This window comes from Lichtheimia ornata, assembly GCF_029851405.1.
Source record: "Lichtheimia ornata isolate CBS 291.66 chromosome Unknown scaffold00004, whole genome shotgun sequence".
NCBI lineage: Eukaryota > Fungi > Mucoromycota > Mucoromycetes > Mucorales > Lichtheimiaceae > Lichtheimia > Lichtheimia ornata.
Window position 1 is genome coordinate 221706 of NW_026695324.1, and position 14181 is coordinate 235886.

Here is a 14181-nt window from a genome sequence, read left to right on the forward strand (position 1 = left end):
TAACCGATGCCAAGCTCATGAAGACGGCGTAAGTAATGGGTACATGGGAGAGAGAGAGAACACAAGGCTTACTCATTGTCCATAGCCAAGGTGTATCACGTCGTTTTGGATTTATCGGCTATCGCACTGAGAGCGAGGCACAGGCAGCTTTGGAATACTTTAACAACACCTACATCAACACATCTCGTATCGTTGTCGAAAAGGCTCTTCCTGTAAGTGGATTGGATATATCAAACGAAGCCATCAACCGAGTCATTAAACCAAATGTGATATTAGTATCGATCCGAAGCTCTACCACGTCCCTGGAGTAGACACACAGAAGGTTCATCCGCCTATGAACGTAAACATGGTGCATCAGCCAAGAATAAGGATGATTATCAAGTTGAGGAAACGGATGCCTTCAAGGAGCAACAACGACTCAAAGACCAGCATGTCAATAAGCTTGCAGCAGCTGAAAACGATCCCAAGTTGCAGGAGTTTTTGGATGTCATGACATCTCGATCCAAAGGAAAGACGTGGGCTAATGACGATACCGGTGTGCTTAAAGGTGGAAAGGATGGCAATGCAGAAGAGAATATCAAAATTGCTGCCGATTCGGATGATGACTTGTATGAGGATCTTCCTGCAAAGAAACCAAAGGACGAGGATGATGGTGATGAAGGATCAGATGATGATGATGAGCAACTTGGCGATGATGGTGTTTCCATGGGAGGACAAAGATCACATGGCAGATCCAGCAAATCAACACACGAGCCTGAAGCCATGGATGTCGATTATGACAATGAACATCGCAACAACAATGAACAAGACAAGGATGCAGCCATTGATCAAATTGAAGATACGGGTCGTCTCTTTGTTCGCAACCTTACTTATACCTGCACCGAAGCTGATCTTAAGGATCTCTTTTCTCAATATGGTCCATTGTCTGAAGTAAGTTGAATTGGCAGGATGAACATGGTAAAAAAAAGGTGATGTGATAATAACAATGGATTGCTTTAGGTCAATCTCCCTGTTTCCAAGGATACAAAGAGACCCAAGGGTTATGCATACATTGGTTTCCTTCTCCCGGAGCATGCTATTAAAGCGTATCAGGAACAAGATATGAAGTTCTTCCAAGGACGTCTTATGCACATCATCCCGGCCAAAGAGAAACCTCAGGCACCAGAACAGGAAATTCTTGGTCCCAATGGTGCTAAGCTTAGCAAAGTCAAGCGAGAAAAAGAGGCCAAGCGTAAGAATCTTGCTGGTAGTGATTTCAATTGGAGTACGCTTTACATGAGTGTAAGTTTATTTTTGGGAAAATGGATGATGAAGATTTAATGGAAATGGTTACAATAGAGCGATGCTGTTACTGGAGCTATTGCCGATCGTCTTGGTTTGAGCAAGGGAGAGGTGTTGGATCCTAATTCGAGCAACATGGCTGTTCGCTTAGCATTGGCTGAAACCAACTTGGTGAACGAGACAAAGGAGTTCTTTGAAAAGCATGGCATTGTGTTGGATTCATTTGGAAAGAAAGAACGCAGCGACACCATTATCCTTGTCAAGAACACGCCCTTTGGTACATCCGAAGATGATTTGCGCGAGCTGTTTGGCAAATATGGCGATTTGGGTCGGGTAGGTGCATGGTTGTACGGGGTTCTTTTTCATTTTAGCATGTATTCATTTCATTGTATAGGTTTTGGTGCCACCAGCACAGACCATGGGTGTGGTAGAATTCATTGAACCAAGTGAAGCACGCGCTGCATTCAAGGCATTAGCATACCGAAGATATAAGGACACGCTCATTTATCTCGAGAAGGCACCTGTTGGCTTGTTCAAGGAGAAGACTTCAGAAGTTACAGTGGCAGGCGATAAGAAAGACAAGTCCACAGCCAAAACGACAATAAGCGGTGCCGACTTGATTGAAAGCACACCTGATACCGATGACTCCGATGTGGCTACTTTGTTCGTCAAGAATTTGAACTTTAGCACTACGCCTGAAGCATTGCGCAAGGTGTTCTCTGGACTCGAGGGATACCGGTCATCTCGTATCAATGTCAAGAATGATTTCGCTAATCCAGGCAAAACGCTGAGCATGGGTTATGGTTTTGTGGAATTTGATAGCAAAGCGAGTGCACAAAAAGCATTGAATGCCATGCAGGTATGTAAAGCTTATGGGAAGGGGGAAGGGATATGCATGAACAAGTATTAAAGTTTCATTGTTGTAGGGTTATAATCTCGATGATCATGCGTTGCAGCTCAAGTTCTCTCATAGCAACCCCTCGGGATCCACCAAGAAGAACATCAAAAAAGCCGAATCTACGAAGCTTGTGGTACACAACGTTCCATTTGAAGCAACAGAAAAAGAATTGCGTGAATTATTTAGGTAAGCCTATTATTCTCTTGTACTCCGTTGTTATGCATATGGCAGCTAACGCACCGCTTTGTAGTGCATATGGTCAACTCAAATCGCTTCGTGCGCCAAAGAAATTCAATGGTGGTCATCGTGGTTTTGCATTTATGGAATTCACAACCAAGCAAGAAGCGAAGAACGTATTTGAATCTATGGGCAACATTCACTTGTACGGCCGTCACTTGGTGCTTGATTGGGCTAAGGATGATGAAGGTGTGGATGCATTAAGAGAAAAGACGGGTCGAAGCTACGCAAAAGAAGAACGCTTGGGTGGACGAGTCAACAAGAAGCGGAAGGTGGATCTGGATGGCGATAATGACCATGAGATGTTAGAGTAGATTCCCCCTTGATCGTTTTTCATTGAAGCATATGTACATAATTCTTACATGAACGTTAATTGTTATTCCTTGAAGTAAAAATGCCCTCCATCAATCATCATTTTAGGACATACTTATGTCACCTACAAATTTATCAACCATTACTTTTCCATCACTTTGACTCAGTGCTCCATGGTGCTTGACCACTTTATCAGTTCGATCCATCATGGCAGCAATTCCCACGCCCAATCACATATAAGCAAGGCTGCTGTCATCAATGCTATCGTACGCCCTTTCTTCCTACTTGTACGCACATCATCATCAATGGCCTTTGGTAAGTGTCAAGGATAGTCCTTAGGTAATCCCCAAAATGATGGTACTCATGATGCATTCATCTATTATGTAGCCCACTTCATTGCTTTACTATTTGAAGTGCTCATCCATTCGGCTGTGCTCCTTGATGGATCCTTTGGGGTAGGTTTTATCATCGTTTATATGTTGATAAACGTTATTAAAAGGATGCCTTGTACATTTGTAGGCAAAAGGCAACCTCAGTCTGTTGGGAAAATTGAGACTCCTTTGTAGGTGACATAAGTACATGCTTCATCAGAGCTAGAGTTTTCGGAGAAGTCAAACCTTGCAATGTGGATAACCGAAGTGCTGCGATCGACTTGGTGCGCTTATGCGTCTTCGGCAAAGATAACATTGATGTGCATAAAGCGGACAAAATTTTATTATTTCATGTCATTGGTAAGGAATTTAACGATATGGTGTTGTCGTATACATATTAATATGACATCTGCTTTTAGGGTGCAAGGTGACATTTTATGTTGAAACACTCTATGATGAAGGGCTTTATGTAGTAGCTGAGCTGTGTACTGTTACTTTGCCATCTTCATTGAAGGAATTCGCCGCACTGACTGAGAATGTGGACAACCTGCTTGACGTATACTTGACAATGAAGACTGTGAGCTGCAACTTGGATCAATGCAAATGGGAAGCAAACCGACGAGACACATTGGATACACCAAGTTTCCGTGCTGCTATGAGCAAGTCAAAACATCACCAAACATGCCTTGTTCTTATGTAGAATGTCATTTTCAAATATAAGAACCATGAATGAATGCTATGTTGTGATTTACCAGTGAGGATTGATGTGATGATAAAAGTGTAGTAATGTCAACGAGTGATTCAAAATGATTGGCAAAAGCTTATTGTTGACCTAATGAAGGAGGTTGATGGATATCGGTCATCTCGTATCGATGTCAAGGATGATTTCGCTAATCCAGGCAAAACGCTGAGCATGGGTTACTATTCCTTGAAGTAAAAAAGACCTCCCTCAATCATCATGTTGTACAACCACATTTCGTGTCGGTCGATCTTGAGTACCAATATGTACGACGACATGGGGTTCTGTGTCCTGGAAATCTTTTATCTTTTAGGAACGAGATGCAGGTTCGTTAGTAGAAGTAGATCCTTGATCCGTTAGCTAGATCATCACTGATACTTTCAAAAATTTTTGAACGTATCCAGAGTCAAAGATCTTTCGACTTGTTGCCTACATGTGCGTAACCGAGGGTGCTTACTATTAGCGTAGATAAAGGGTGAGAGCCGAATCATGTACTTTTTGCTTATTGAGTAACGTGCTAAACTTTGTATATGAAAAGATGCGCGATAAGGACAATGGCCTTCGAACATCGCATCTCCAAGTGCAACGGAGATGTTTTATATCGCGTATTGATCCCCGCGAACAACCTGTATCACCCAAGTACCATTGTGTATGACTTGGATTACATCATCGTAGTAATACAAGAGCCAAAAAATGTGCAACGTGTGCTTATTCTTAATCTCATCCCCAGATGACAAAATTCCGGTTTGCCAGATCGGAGCCAAGAAGTCTTAATGATGTTTCTTTGACAGGATTATCGTGGGATGGTCTTGTCGGCATAGATGTTGAAACGCTCTCCGCATTAAATTACTCATACAACAATAAGCAGCGACCACAAAATGTCAGATAAGGTGTGAGAATGGGAGATAAGAATGAATTGCACTATCCTTTATTATGCTTATCCGATAAACAGGAGATGTGGGGGATAGAGAGAAAGAGAGAGCAAGAGTACATAATGAATAACGTCAGCGGAATACAAAACAGGAAGATCCTTGCCTTGTGTCTACTCCCCCCTTTAAGATTGGCTCTCTCTTTTCTCTCTCTTAAGGCTTCCTTTTCCTCTGCTCTTTTCTTTCTTATTTTTCTCCTCACCTCCTCGCGAAGGTGAATGTTCCATTGACAATCCCATCACTCTCTCCTTTTATTAGCCATTGGCTACATGAAGCTTTACTTGCGACCATAATACTATCAACGACCGTATCCAGTCATCAGCTATTATGCGCTCCAATACCAAACTCATCCTCAGCTTAATCAATCGTGTCGCTGTGCGAGTACGTTGGCGTTTCTCGGGACGTTTTCTGTTGCCATTGACATTGAATTAACGCATGCCGTTCTAGCTACCGATCAACAGTGGAAGGAAGATAGAAAGCTTGGAACATAATCCTATTGTTCAGCAAACAGGTACAGCACATACACTTCTTTGACGATCATCAATCTCATCCACATGTCTCTATGCTGCTTCGATAAAAAGTCGCTGCTATCATTGAACTCTCTCAATATAAGCTTTCCACGATTGCCAATGCTCTTGCTACTGTGCTTGAAAACGTATCCAAGGTAACAATCTGGATGATGAATTATAAAGGAACACCATCCCTCTAATTCTCCTTTTTCGGGTAGAACTATCAATCACCCTCGCCGACGTTTGAACAACACGTTCCTCTTGATGTACTACAATCGCAATTGTTTGTCCTTCGATTATTATCAGCTTGCATGCAACATCATTGGAAAACACATCGATTCGCGTCCAAACGAAAAATGATGGCTGCAACACAATCAATTGAGGCACTGGTTGCGGCGAATGCTACGGGAGCCGTGGATTCTACTGAAACAGAGTTTTTACAAGCACCTGTGACACCAAGTTATACACGACCCAATCATTCATCAGGCAATGTAGCAGCAGCATCACGTATCGAGGAGAGCAGCGAGGATGATAATGAAGAAGATGATGAAGATGGAGAACAAGCGAAAGAGGGTCAAGATGATACGGCAACAACAAAATCAGGTGAATTGATGGATCCACCTCCATTGGATGAAGCTTTGGTCACCTTTCTTTTGGCGCTCGTGGGACGTTTTCTGAATCAAGCACATTTGGTGGAAGAGCATATAGATCAGCAAACTTCAACACCTTCCGATTACCCTCTCGATATCCTTATCAGCACATTCAATGTCGATCCCAAGGTGCTATCGCTGACGATGGACATTTACAAAACGGCTGGCCGCGTCCTCTATTATGTCAGTGCTAGCAATTGGTCTATTTATTACGCCAAAATTAAGAATGCCGTGCACATCTTGGGTGCCATGGGCGAAGGCTCCGAGATTAATCCTCCAGAGATCCGTTTACTCGAATGCAGTTGCCTAACAAGACAACGTGTGCATACCGTACTGTCAGGTAATAATAACGCTTCGAAAAGGCCATCATCATCATCATCATCATACTCATCCCAATTCTTTTATATATAGAATTGAGCCCCTACTTTTTGCACATGAAACGACAAGGCAAATTGCTGTTTGCAAAGATGATGCGACGAGCTATTTGGAGATGGATCGAGACATACCCTAATCAGTTTGCAGAAGTGTGCACCAGCGACAATCGTTTATTGAGCGGATCCGAGAATCTATTTGACATGTGCAGCTCCAATGCCAACAACCCAAGAGAGAAAGCTATCCTATGGCCTTTGCAAACAATCCTTTTGGTGCTCTCCCAGGATCTCTTATTACAAGCCTACCTTGATAATTCATCATCACAAAATCGAAGAGTAAGTTTAGAGAGAGGGAAACATGGAAAGCAATTGTATTGAATGGCGTTTTTTTGGTATAGACGACCTTTTTGGGCACGCTTCGCAAATCATTACGCACGTCAAAGACAGCGGACATTGCAGCCATGTGCTACGTGGATTTATGCAAGGCAGCAACCTATGTTCCACCAACGGATGACAGCGTGTTACGCCATATCGCTGCTGATATTGAGGATGATTTGCAAGAAAAAGTATGGGATATTACCCGTAGCAGCACCATGGCTACCGACGCTTCGGCATCCACAGCAAGCCATGGTTACGTGATCAACCGCTTGGTCTTGGTTACCGATTACCTCTTGGCACGTTTAAGATTGGATCCTGATAACACGCTGCAGCAGCTGGTCCCTCAGTGTCTCGATGACAATTCCCCACTTGATTATAAGCTTGCTCTTGTCAAAGCATGTCTTGATATCGCTCGTGAAGAGAATCGACTCCCTTGGAATCCATCACTACCATCCATGTACAAGTCGATTTGTTCATACTTGAGGAAGCTGTCCTTGCAAACAATGACATCGGAATTTGTGGAAGATGTTGGCAGCGCATCACCATGGCTGACACCTTCTATGGGATCAAGAAAGATTGGGATGGATAAGCGTAAGAATATCACAACGCAAGGTCGATTGGAATTACTGGAAGATTTGCTTCGCTTATTCCGTGCGGATCCACTTTTGGCATTGTTGGGTAACGACACTGATCCAGCTGAGGATAATGGTGCTATCATGACAAGTATGGCAAACTTGTTTCAACATTCCGATCAAGGCATTCGACAATTGGCGGGAGAATGCTTAGCAAAGCTACATCTGGCAGAGAATATCATTCATTGGGGATCCGAGCAACGCATCATGATCAATTTTTGGCGTATCTCATCCAAAGTGGTGTTTATTTTGGCCAAGCAGATATTGGATATCAAGAATGATGAGGATGGATTACACTCGATACTTGATTTGTTGATGAGATTGTTCTTAACAAGGAACGACTTTTTACGTGAAAATCAGGTAAGATGAATTGAAAGTAGTGAGATGAAAAGACTTAGAGTGAGTGAATAATGGATATTGGGTATACATGTAGGAGCGTGCTTCGGAAGGCTCGGATGCGCGTGAACGATTACAAGCTTCGGTGGCATTGGAGATCGCATTGCTGGTGTCTCTATGTTGGGCCAAGCCTGACATATGCTCCGATTCTATCAAGACGCTTGGATACCTTTGCGATGAAGCACGGCTTGTGGATGATGAGGAGGAACCACAACAAAATCACATTACGCTTATATCAAACCTGCCAGTGTATACCGATTTGGCATTGGAGGATTCCGTATTCCTTGGACGTAAAGTGCAGCAAAAACGTATCAGAAAATACATGCGTTTAATCACCCATCATACACCTGGAAACCTGGCAGCATGGGAAGAAGTTTGGAAACGATGGAAGGTCTTGACCCAATTGATGAATCGATTGAGCGATGAAACAGCGAGCGAGGACACGAGCGTTGATCTTGTATCACCCGTTAGCAAAAAGGCCGGCAAAAGTAAGCTCTCAGCACCGACAACAGCAAGTACATCTTCCGCATCAATGAAACCTATCACTCCTACTGTCAATCGCATTGAATTCGATGATGAAAAGCAGACCTTGTGGCAAAACTATACGGGATTCTTGGCTGCGTTGGGTGGTTGCTGCTTGACATCAGATATACCCGAAAACAAAGGTGATCCACGACGCGTATCTGCACCTAGTGAGCCAGCTGCTTTAGTTGAAGCCTTTATTGCTGAAATGGTCAGCCTTGTGATATCCGACAATGTATTCATACGAGAAGGTGTCAAGGAGATTCTCGGCGCCGACCTATCACCTACACTTTATGCTATTCTCTTTCAATACCTCGAGCAACAAATGATCCGATGTTTTGATTCCAATGGTGAAGCTTTATGCAATCCACGCAGCACGCTCTTTGTGGAACAAACGGTGTTGATTCTCAAGCTTATTTTGGATCGACTCGTTGACCCTGGAGATTGTTTACTCAACATCGATTTCAGCACGCTTATCGATCAATTTGCACGCTACATCAACAAGTTACCGAGCAATTACAGTACCTTGCGGATAAAGATTAAGATGTGCCATCTTGTGGAAGCATTGATGCAAAAGAAGGAGCAGATTGTTATACGAGATGAGATGCGATTAAGGAACAAGCTCTTGGAGCAAATAGTCGAATGGACGAGTGATTTTTCATTGGTATGTTATCATTTGCTCTCATGCACTCCTCTTCGTTACCTTTCTAATGCGTGAGATAGAAGACGAATGCCAAGGCAGGCTATTATGGATTATCCGATATCGGTCAAAGCGATAAGGCACACAAGGATTTGGACCAAGCATGCATGAAAGCAATCGTGGCAATATTGCATCAGCTTCCCCTACAGAGTACACAGCCTGTGCGTGATGCAGATAGCAATCAAAACAAGAGCCGGCTCTTTTACAAGTACTTCACCTTCTTTTTGAAACTACTGAATCGGTGTCGTATGAGCGAGGTACGCTTTTTCAATGTGGGATGATATCGGTTGTTGCGTTTAACATTTGCTTACTTTTGATTTAGATGGAATTGACGAGTGCCGCAGTGGTGAAGAATAACAAGGAGGTCTTGACGCCTGCCAAAGTGACCGAGAGCTATCAAGATTGGGCACCATTGAAAGATCTTACCATTTTGGCCATGTCCAATCTTCTCAGTGCAAATGTTGATGCTGGCTTGAAGTACTCGCTTGCTATGGGATACCATGAAGATTCGCGCACCCGTACAGCATTCATGCAAGTGCTTACCAATATCCTGAACCAAGGCACAGAGTTTGAGACATTAGCAGAGAATGTGATGACCGATCGCTATGAGAAGCTGGTGGATGTATGTTTATTATATATCGAGTGAAGATTTGATGTCTAACGATGTGCTATTTTATAGGTGCTTGTTGATGCGGATATTGATGTGGTGATGGTTTTATGCGATGTGTGCCCATCTACGGATTCTGCAAGCGTGGCAGAGACGTTGCTTACTGCTTTTGAGTCTCGTAACAAGGTGACACCTCTTCTCAAGGCTGCCATTGATAAAGAGATAATGTCGACTGAGCAAGAAGCCACTCTCTTCCGAAGCACGACCATGGCAACAAGATTGTTGTCAGCATTTGCCAAATCTGTTTGTGTCGATTACGTGCGTCTCACGTTGCAACCAGCCATGGAAGCGATCAACGCATTACCTGACGACCAGATTACTTGGGAGCTTGATCCTCAAAAGATGGGACCTGATGAAAGCTTATCAAAGAACAAGCAAAATGTTATCCGTGCGACTGAGATTTTACTCAATGCCATTTGTTCCTCGGCTGATAATGCACCTCCGTAAGTCAACAGCATGCAATTATTCTTCAACAATGATACTAATTTAAAGGTATAGAGCATTCCGGGAAGAACTTGCCATGATTGGTGATGCCGTTTTCAAGCGCTATGCTGAGTCAAAGAATACGGCTGTTGGTGGATTTGTTTTCTTGCGTCTTTTTGGACCTGCCGTTGTCACGCCTGAAAATTCGGGATTCTCAAAGCAGGCTACGCCACGTAACAAGAACGTACGAAAGCTACAGCTACAAGCAACACGTGTCATGCAAAACCTCGCCAACAATGTTTTATTTGGTGCCAAGGAGACGCATATGATTGTGCTGAATGACTTTTTGACCGACAACATTTACAAGGTGACCAACTTTTTGCGTGAGATTTCGACCGTCGCACGTGAAGCGGATCAAAAGATCACTGGTGCTGTTCGCATGGATCAAAAAGGATACATGAAGTTGCATCGCTATCTTTACGAGAATATGGAGCGTATGAGCAGAGAGTTGGCAGCACGAAAGTCCAAGGGTGGTTCCAATGATACCCAATCCTTATTGGAGTGGAAAAAGACTATTGATCGACTATCGACAATCATTGCACAACTTGGTCGACCCAATGACTTGAATGAGACTGATTTGACATTATCACGCAACTATGCTATCGGCAAAAGCAATCATCATTACAACGAGTTCATTCGACGTAATAGCCACCGAGACGTATCATCCATCAGCTCGAGGAATATCTTTTACCAGGCTGGAACATCACGTGGCGGACGGCCTGTGTTTTATTACATCACTCGCAATATCGACAGTGAGAAAACGGATTCCGAGCTTCTCGTCTACTACATGCTCAGAGTGAGTTTTTATATCGAATTACATGTATGACAAGTATACTTAAGGTATAATGATAGGTGATGGAGCCTTACCTAAACCGCCCATTCGAATTTGTGTTTGATTGCACGCGCTTCAGCCCTACATGTGAACTCCAACCACACTGGCTCACGCAGTTCTTTCAGCTCATATTCAGCGAGATGAATGATTATCTGGTTGCCCTTCACTTTTACAATCCAAATACGTTCCTGCAACGCCACGTTTCCAAATTTCCACGACAGCTGATCAACAAACTCATCAAGAGAGCACAATTTTATGTTACGTTGTCAGAGCTCTATGAGAATATTGCTCCATCGGAGGTCCACTTGCCAAAAGAGACCATTGATCTTGAAAAGGCACCAAGCACGACTTTCTTTCCAGTGACACGCTTGAGCCTGAAAGCATCATCGATACCCGTGACACTCAAGATTGGACAAGAGCATATACAAATCATCACTGTTCGCAAGCAAGAGCTGTACAACAACTTTCACACGATTTACAATGACGTATATCATGTCTCTGAAATTGATGATATGATGACCCTTGCCAACTCTAAACAAGACCATGGTGGTGAACTCGTCATTAAATACGATCGTGGAAAATCCACAATGGTGCTATCAGCTTCCAAACGCGATGCTATCCTTGCTCTCTTGAGATACAACAAGAATCGATATGAAGCATCAAAACCAGGAGGTTTGAATGAGCGCGCACTACGTCCCAATGATGTCCCTGGTCGTCTTCTCAACATGTCGTTACTCAACATTGGAAGCGAGGATCCAAGCTTGCGCTTAGCAGCTTACAATTTATTGTATGCACTAAGCTTGACATTTCGATTTGATATTGGGAACCAGCTTTTGAATGCAAAAGGTAACTTGGGAATGCGTTTGGATATGCAAAAGTACTAACGCTATCATACAAGATTTGTGTATTCCTGCAAACAGCACCGATTTTATTGTCAACATTAGCGAAAGCCTATCAACGACCGAGCAACACCTCACACTCGAGTTTTTGAACGAATGCCTTGTTGGTTTCAGCAAGTCCAATGAACTGATGCGTCACTTGTGTTTGGATTACATGGCACCTTGGCTACGCAACTTGGCACTGTATACCCGAAGCACTCCCGATGACAACAACAAGCAGCTTTCAAAGACCAAGGACGTTCTTCGACTGCTAATTGAGCTCACAACTTCAAGAGCAGATGTAAGTTGTATACCCCCTTTCCATACACGTTCATGAGGTAACAATAGTATCCTCGCATAGATATACAAGCACGTACAAGCCAAGATTTGGAAAACGCTTGGTGAAGTGGACGAGATGGTCAACCCTATTATCGATGCGTTTATTCAGTACTCCGTTGAGCATGGCATTGGCTCTCCTCAAGCTGAAGTGATGGCAGATACGATTGTGACAATGTCAAGCATTTCTGTAAGAGGCAAAGTGATCAGTCGATTACGGCGAGTGATACAACATACTTCTTTACGTCCATGCCGCAGCTTGACAGAACATCCATCATGGACCGATATTGCTGTTATTCTTCGTTTTGTGCTGATGCTCTCATTCAACAACATTGGTCCAGGGAAGCCATATTTACCAGAGATCTTCCATGTTGTTTCTCTTTTGGTTGGCACTGGTCCTACGCTTGTACGCGCTTCAGTCCATGAGCTCGTTGTGAACATGATCCATACCTTATGCACTAGCATGCCACAATCGGATGACAACATCAAAAAGCTTCATTTTGTCTTGAATGACGTGTGCGACAGCAAGAATAGGGTGTATTTCGGTCTTACCAAGCCGCATGCTAATGCATTCACTATCACTCAAGAGACCATGACCGATGTTGCAGATACTGTCAACCTATCATCACTTGAAAGCATTGTTCGACTCTTATTGGATGCTCTTAGCATTGGAGCCCCTTCAATAGGTAAGATGGAAAGGAATGGTTTTGGCAACAACGTGTCTAACAAATCATTGCATGTAGATGTTGCCAACATGTGGCGAGCTCGATGGATGGGGTTAGTTGCAAGCACGGCTTTCCAATTCAATCCCGCAATACAACCTCGATCGTTTGTTGTACTTGGATGCCTCGCACAAGATGAAGTGGATGATGACCTTATATACCAAATCCTCGTAGCCTTACGTGGTGCATTAGCCATCTTCAACGAGAGCGACTCGAATTTGATTGTGAGCATCATGATGTGTCTCAGCAATGTGATTGACAACCTGCCTGCGGATTCTCGATATCTACGATCTCTCTTTTGGCTCGCCATTGCATTGGTGCATATGCGGCATCCAGCTATATTTTCTCCAGCTGTCGAATTTTTACAATCCGTACTACGTGCACTGGATGCACACAAGCTATTCGCAAAGAGAGCCTTGGTGGATGTATTGATGGATGCTCGACACCCACTTGGAGATGTTGCCAAAGAGCTCGATAATGCATGTGGCGTCAGCTTTGACACTCATTTCTCGTTTGCCGTGGCAGGTGTATTATTGAAGGGTATTCAACATAGCAACTCCAAGGATGTGGTATTCCAATGTTTGACAGCCTTTTTGGAAATTGATTGCAAGCGATCGGTGGAACAAAATGTGGTCGAGGCACGCACGCTTGGTTACTTGGCAGGCTTATTACCACTAGCAGCAAAGAACAACGCTCTACGTGAATTACTACGTCTTGCAGGCATCAATGATATCGATTTGGACACGATTGAATTTGGCTCTACCTATGTGCGTATCTTTGATACACTCGAGATCCCCGATAATACGACCGCTCTGCTATTGGTATCGTTACTCGTCACATTGCTCAACTCGGCAGAAAACGAATCCGAACGTTTATTCTTATACAGCTTTTTGGCTGAAGCTGCTGTCTCCATTCCCGAAGTCTTTGCTCTTGTGTAAGTACTCACTATGATATTCAAGGATCGAGCTCCCCTTGCTAACGTAAATGTGTCGTTTCAGCTATGAGTCCCTCTTACCAAAGATGAACCAAATTGTTGTCAGCGGCCAAAATTATGCTGTGATCGATGCAGTCAAGAATATCCTTGTAACGGCGTGTTCAGAGCCTGCCTTCACCTATTCGTCCAATCGAAGAACTCAAAAAGCATACCTAGAGGAGCTAGGTTTTCCAGCACTAGCAGATCCCACTTTTGGTGCAGCCAGGGGTAACACTGTTGTCAGCGCCCAATTAGCTAGTAGATTGCTCGAGAAAATTACAGAGTAGTTTACATTTCATCCACAATCCATTAATCATTCTCTCTTCTTGCATTAAAGTATATTTGTACTAATGAATAATATACAA

General features: G+C 43.4%; 3 protein-coding genes across 3 annotated transcripts; all 3 read left to right on the forward strand.

Annotated features, from left to right (window-relative positions):
* Positions 1-17: 17 nt before the first annotated feature.
* O0I10_001498 (uncharacterized protein) lies at positions 18-2730 on the forward strand (the record flags this gene model as incomplete). The annotated part of the gene is made up of 8 exons (XM_058481593.1): positions 18-28; positions 86-212; positions 277-930; positions 1000-1281; positions 1339-1614; positions 1676-2140; positions 2208-2365; positions 2430-2730. The coding sequence occupies 8 exons, from the start codon at positions 18-20 to the stop codon at positions 2728-2730; spliced, it is 2274 nt and encodes a 757-aa protein (XP_058347450.1).
* A 171-nt stretch (positions 2731-2901) lies between these two features.
* Positions 2902-3799, forward strand: O0I10_001499 (uncharacterized protein; the record flags this gene model as incomplete). The annotated part of the gene is made up of 3 exons (XM_058481594.1): positions 2902-3043; positions 3295-3459; positions 3519-3799. 3 exons carry the CDS (start codon positions 2902-2904, stop codon positions 3797-3799), a joined length of 588 nt encoding a protein of 195 aa, XP_058347451.1.
* A 1295-nt stretch (positions 3800-5094) lies between these two features.
* Positions 5095-14103, forward strand: O0I10_001500 (uncharacterized protein; the record flags this gene model as incomplete). The annotated part of the gene is made up of 16 exons (XM_058481595.1): positions 5095-5148; positions 5215-5278; positions 5349-5431; positions 5495-6266; positions 6338-6633; positions 6696-7667; positions 7741-8889; positions 8949-9182; positions 9248-9547; positions 9605-10035; positions 10091-10871; positions 10928-11753; positions 11806-12086; positions 12147-12807; positions 12865-13777; positions 13842-14103. 16 exons carry the CDS (start codon positions 5095-5097, stop codon positions 14101-14103), a joined length of 8079 nt encoding a protein of 2692 aa, XP_058347452.1.
* Positions 14104-14181: the final 78 nt, after the last annotated feature.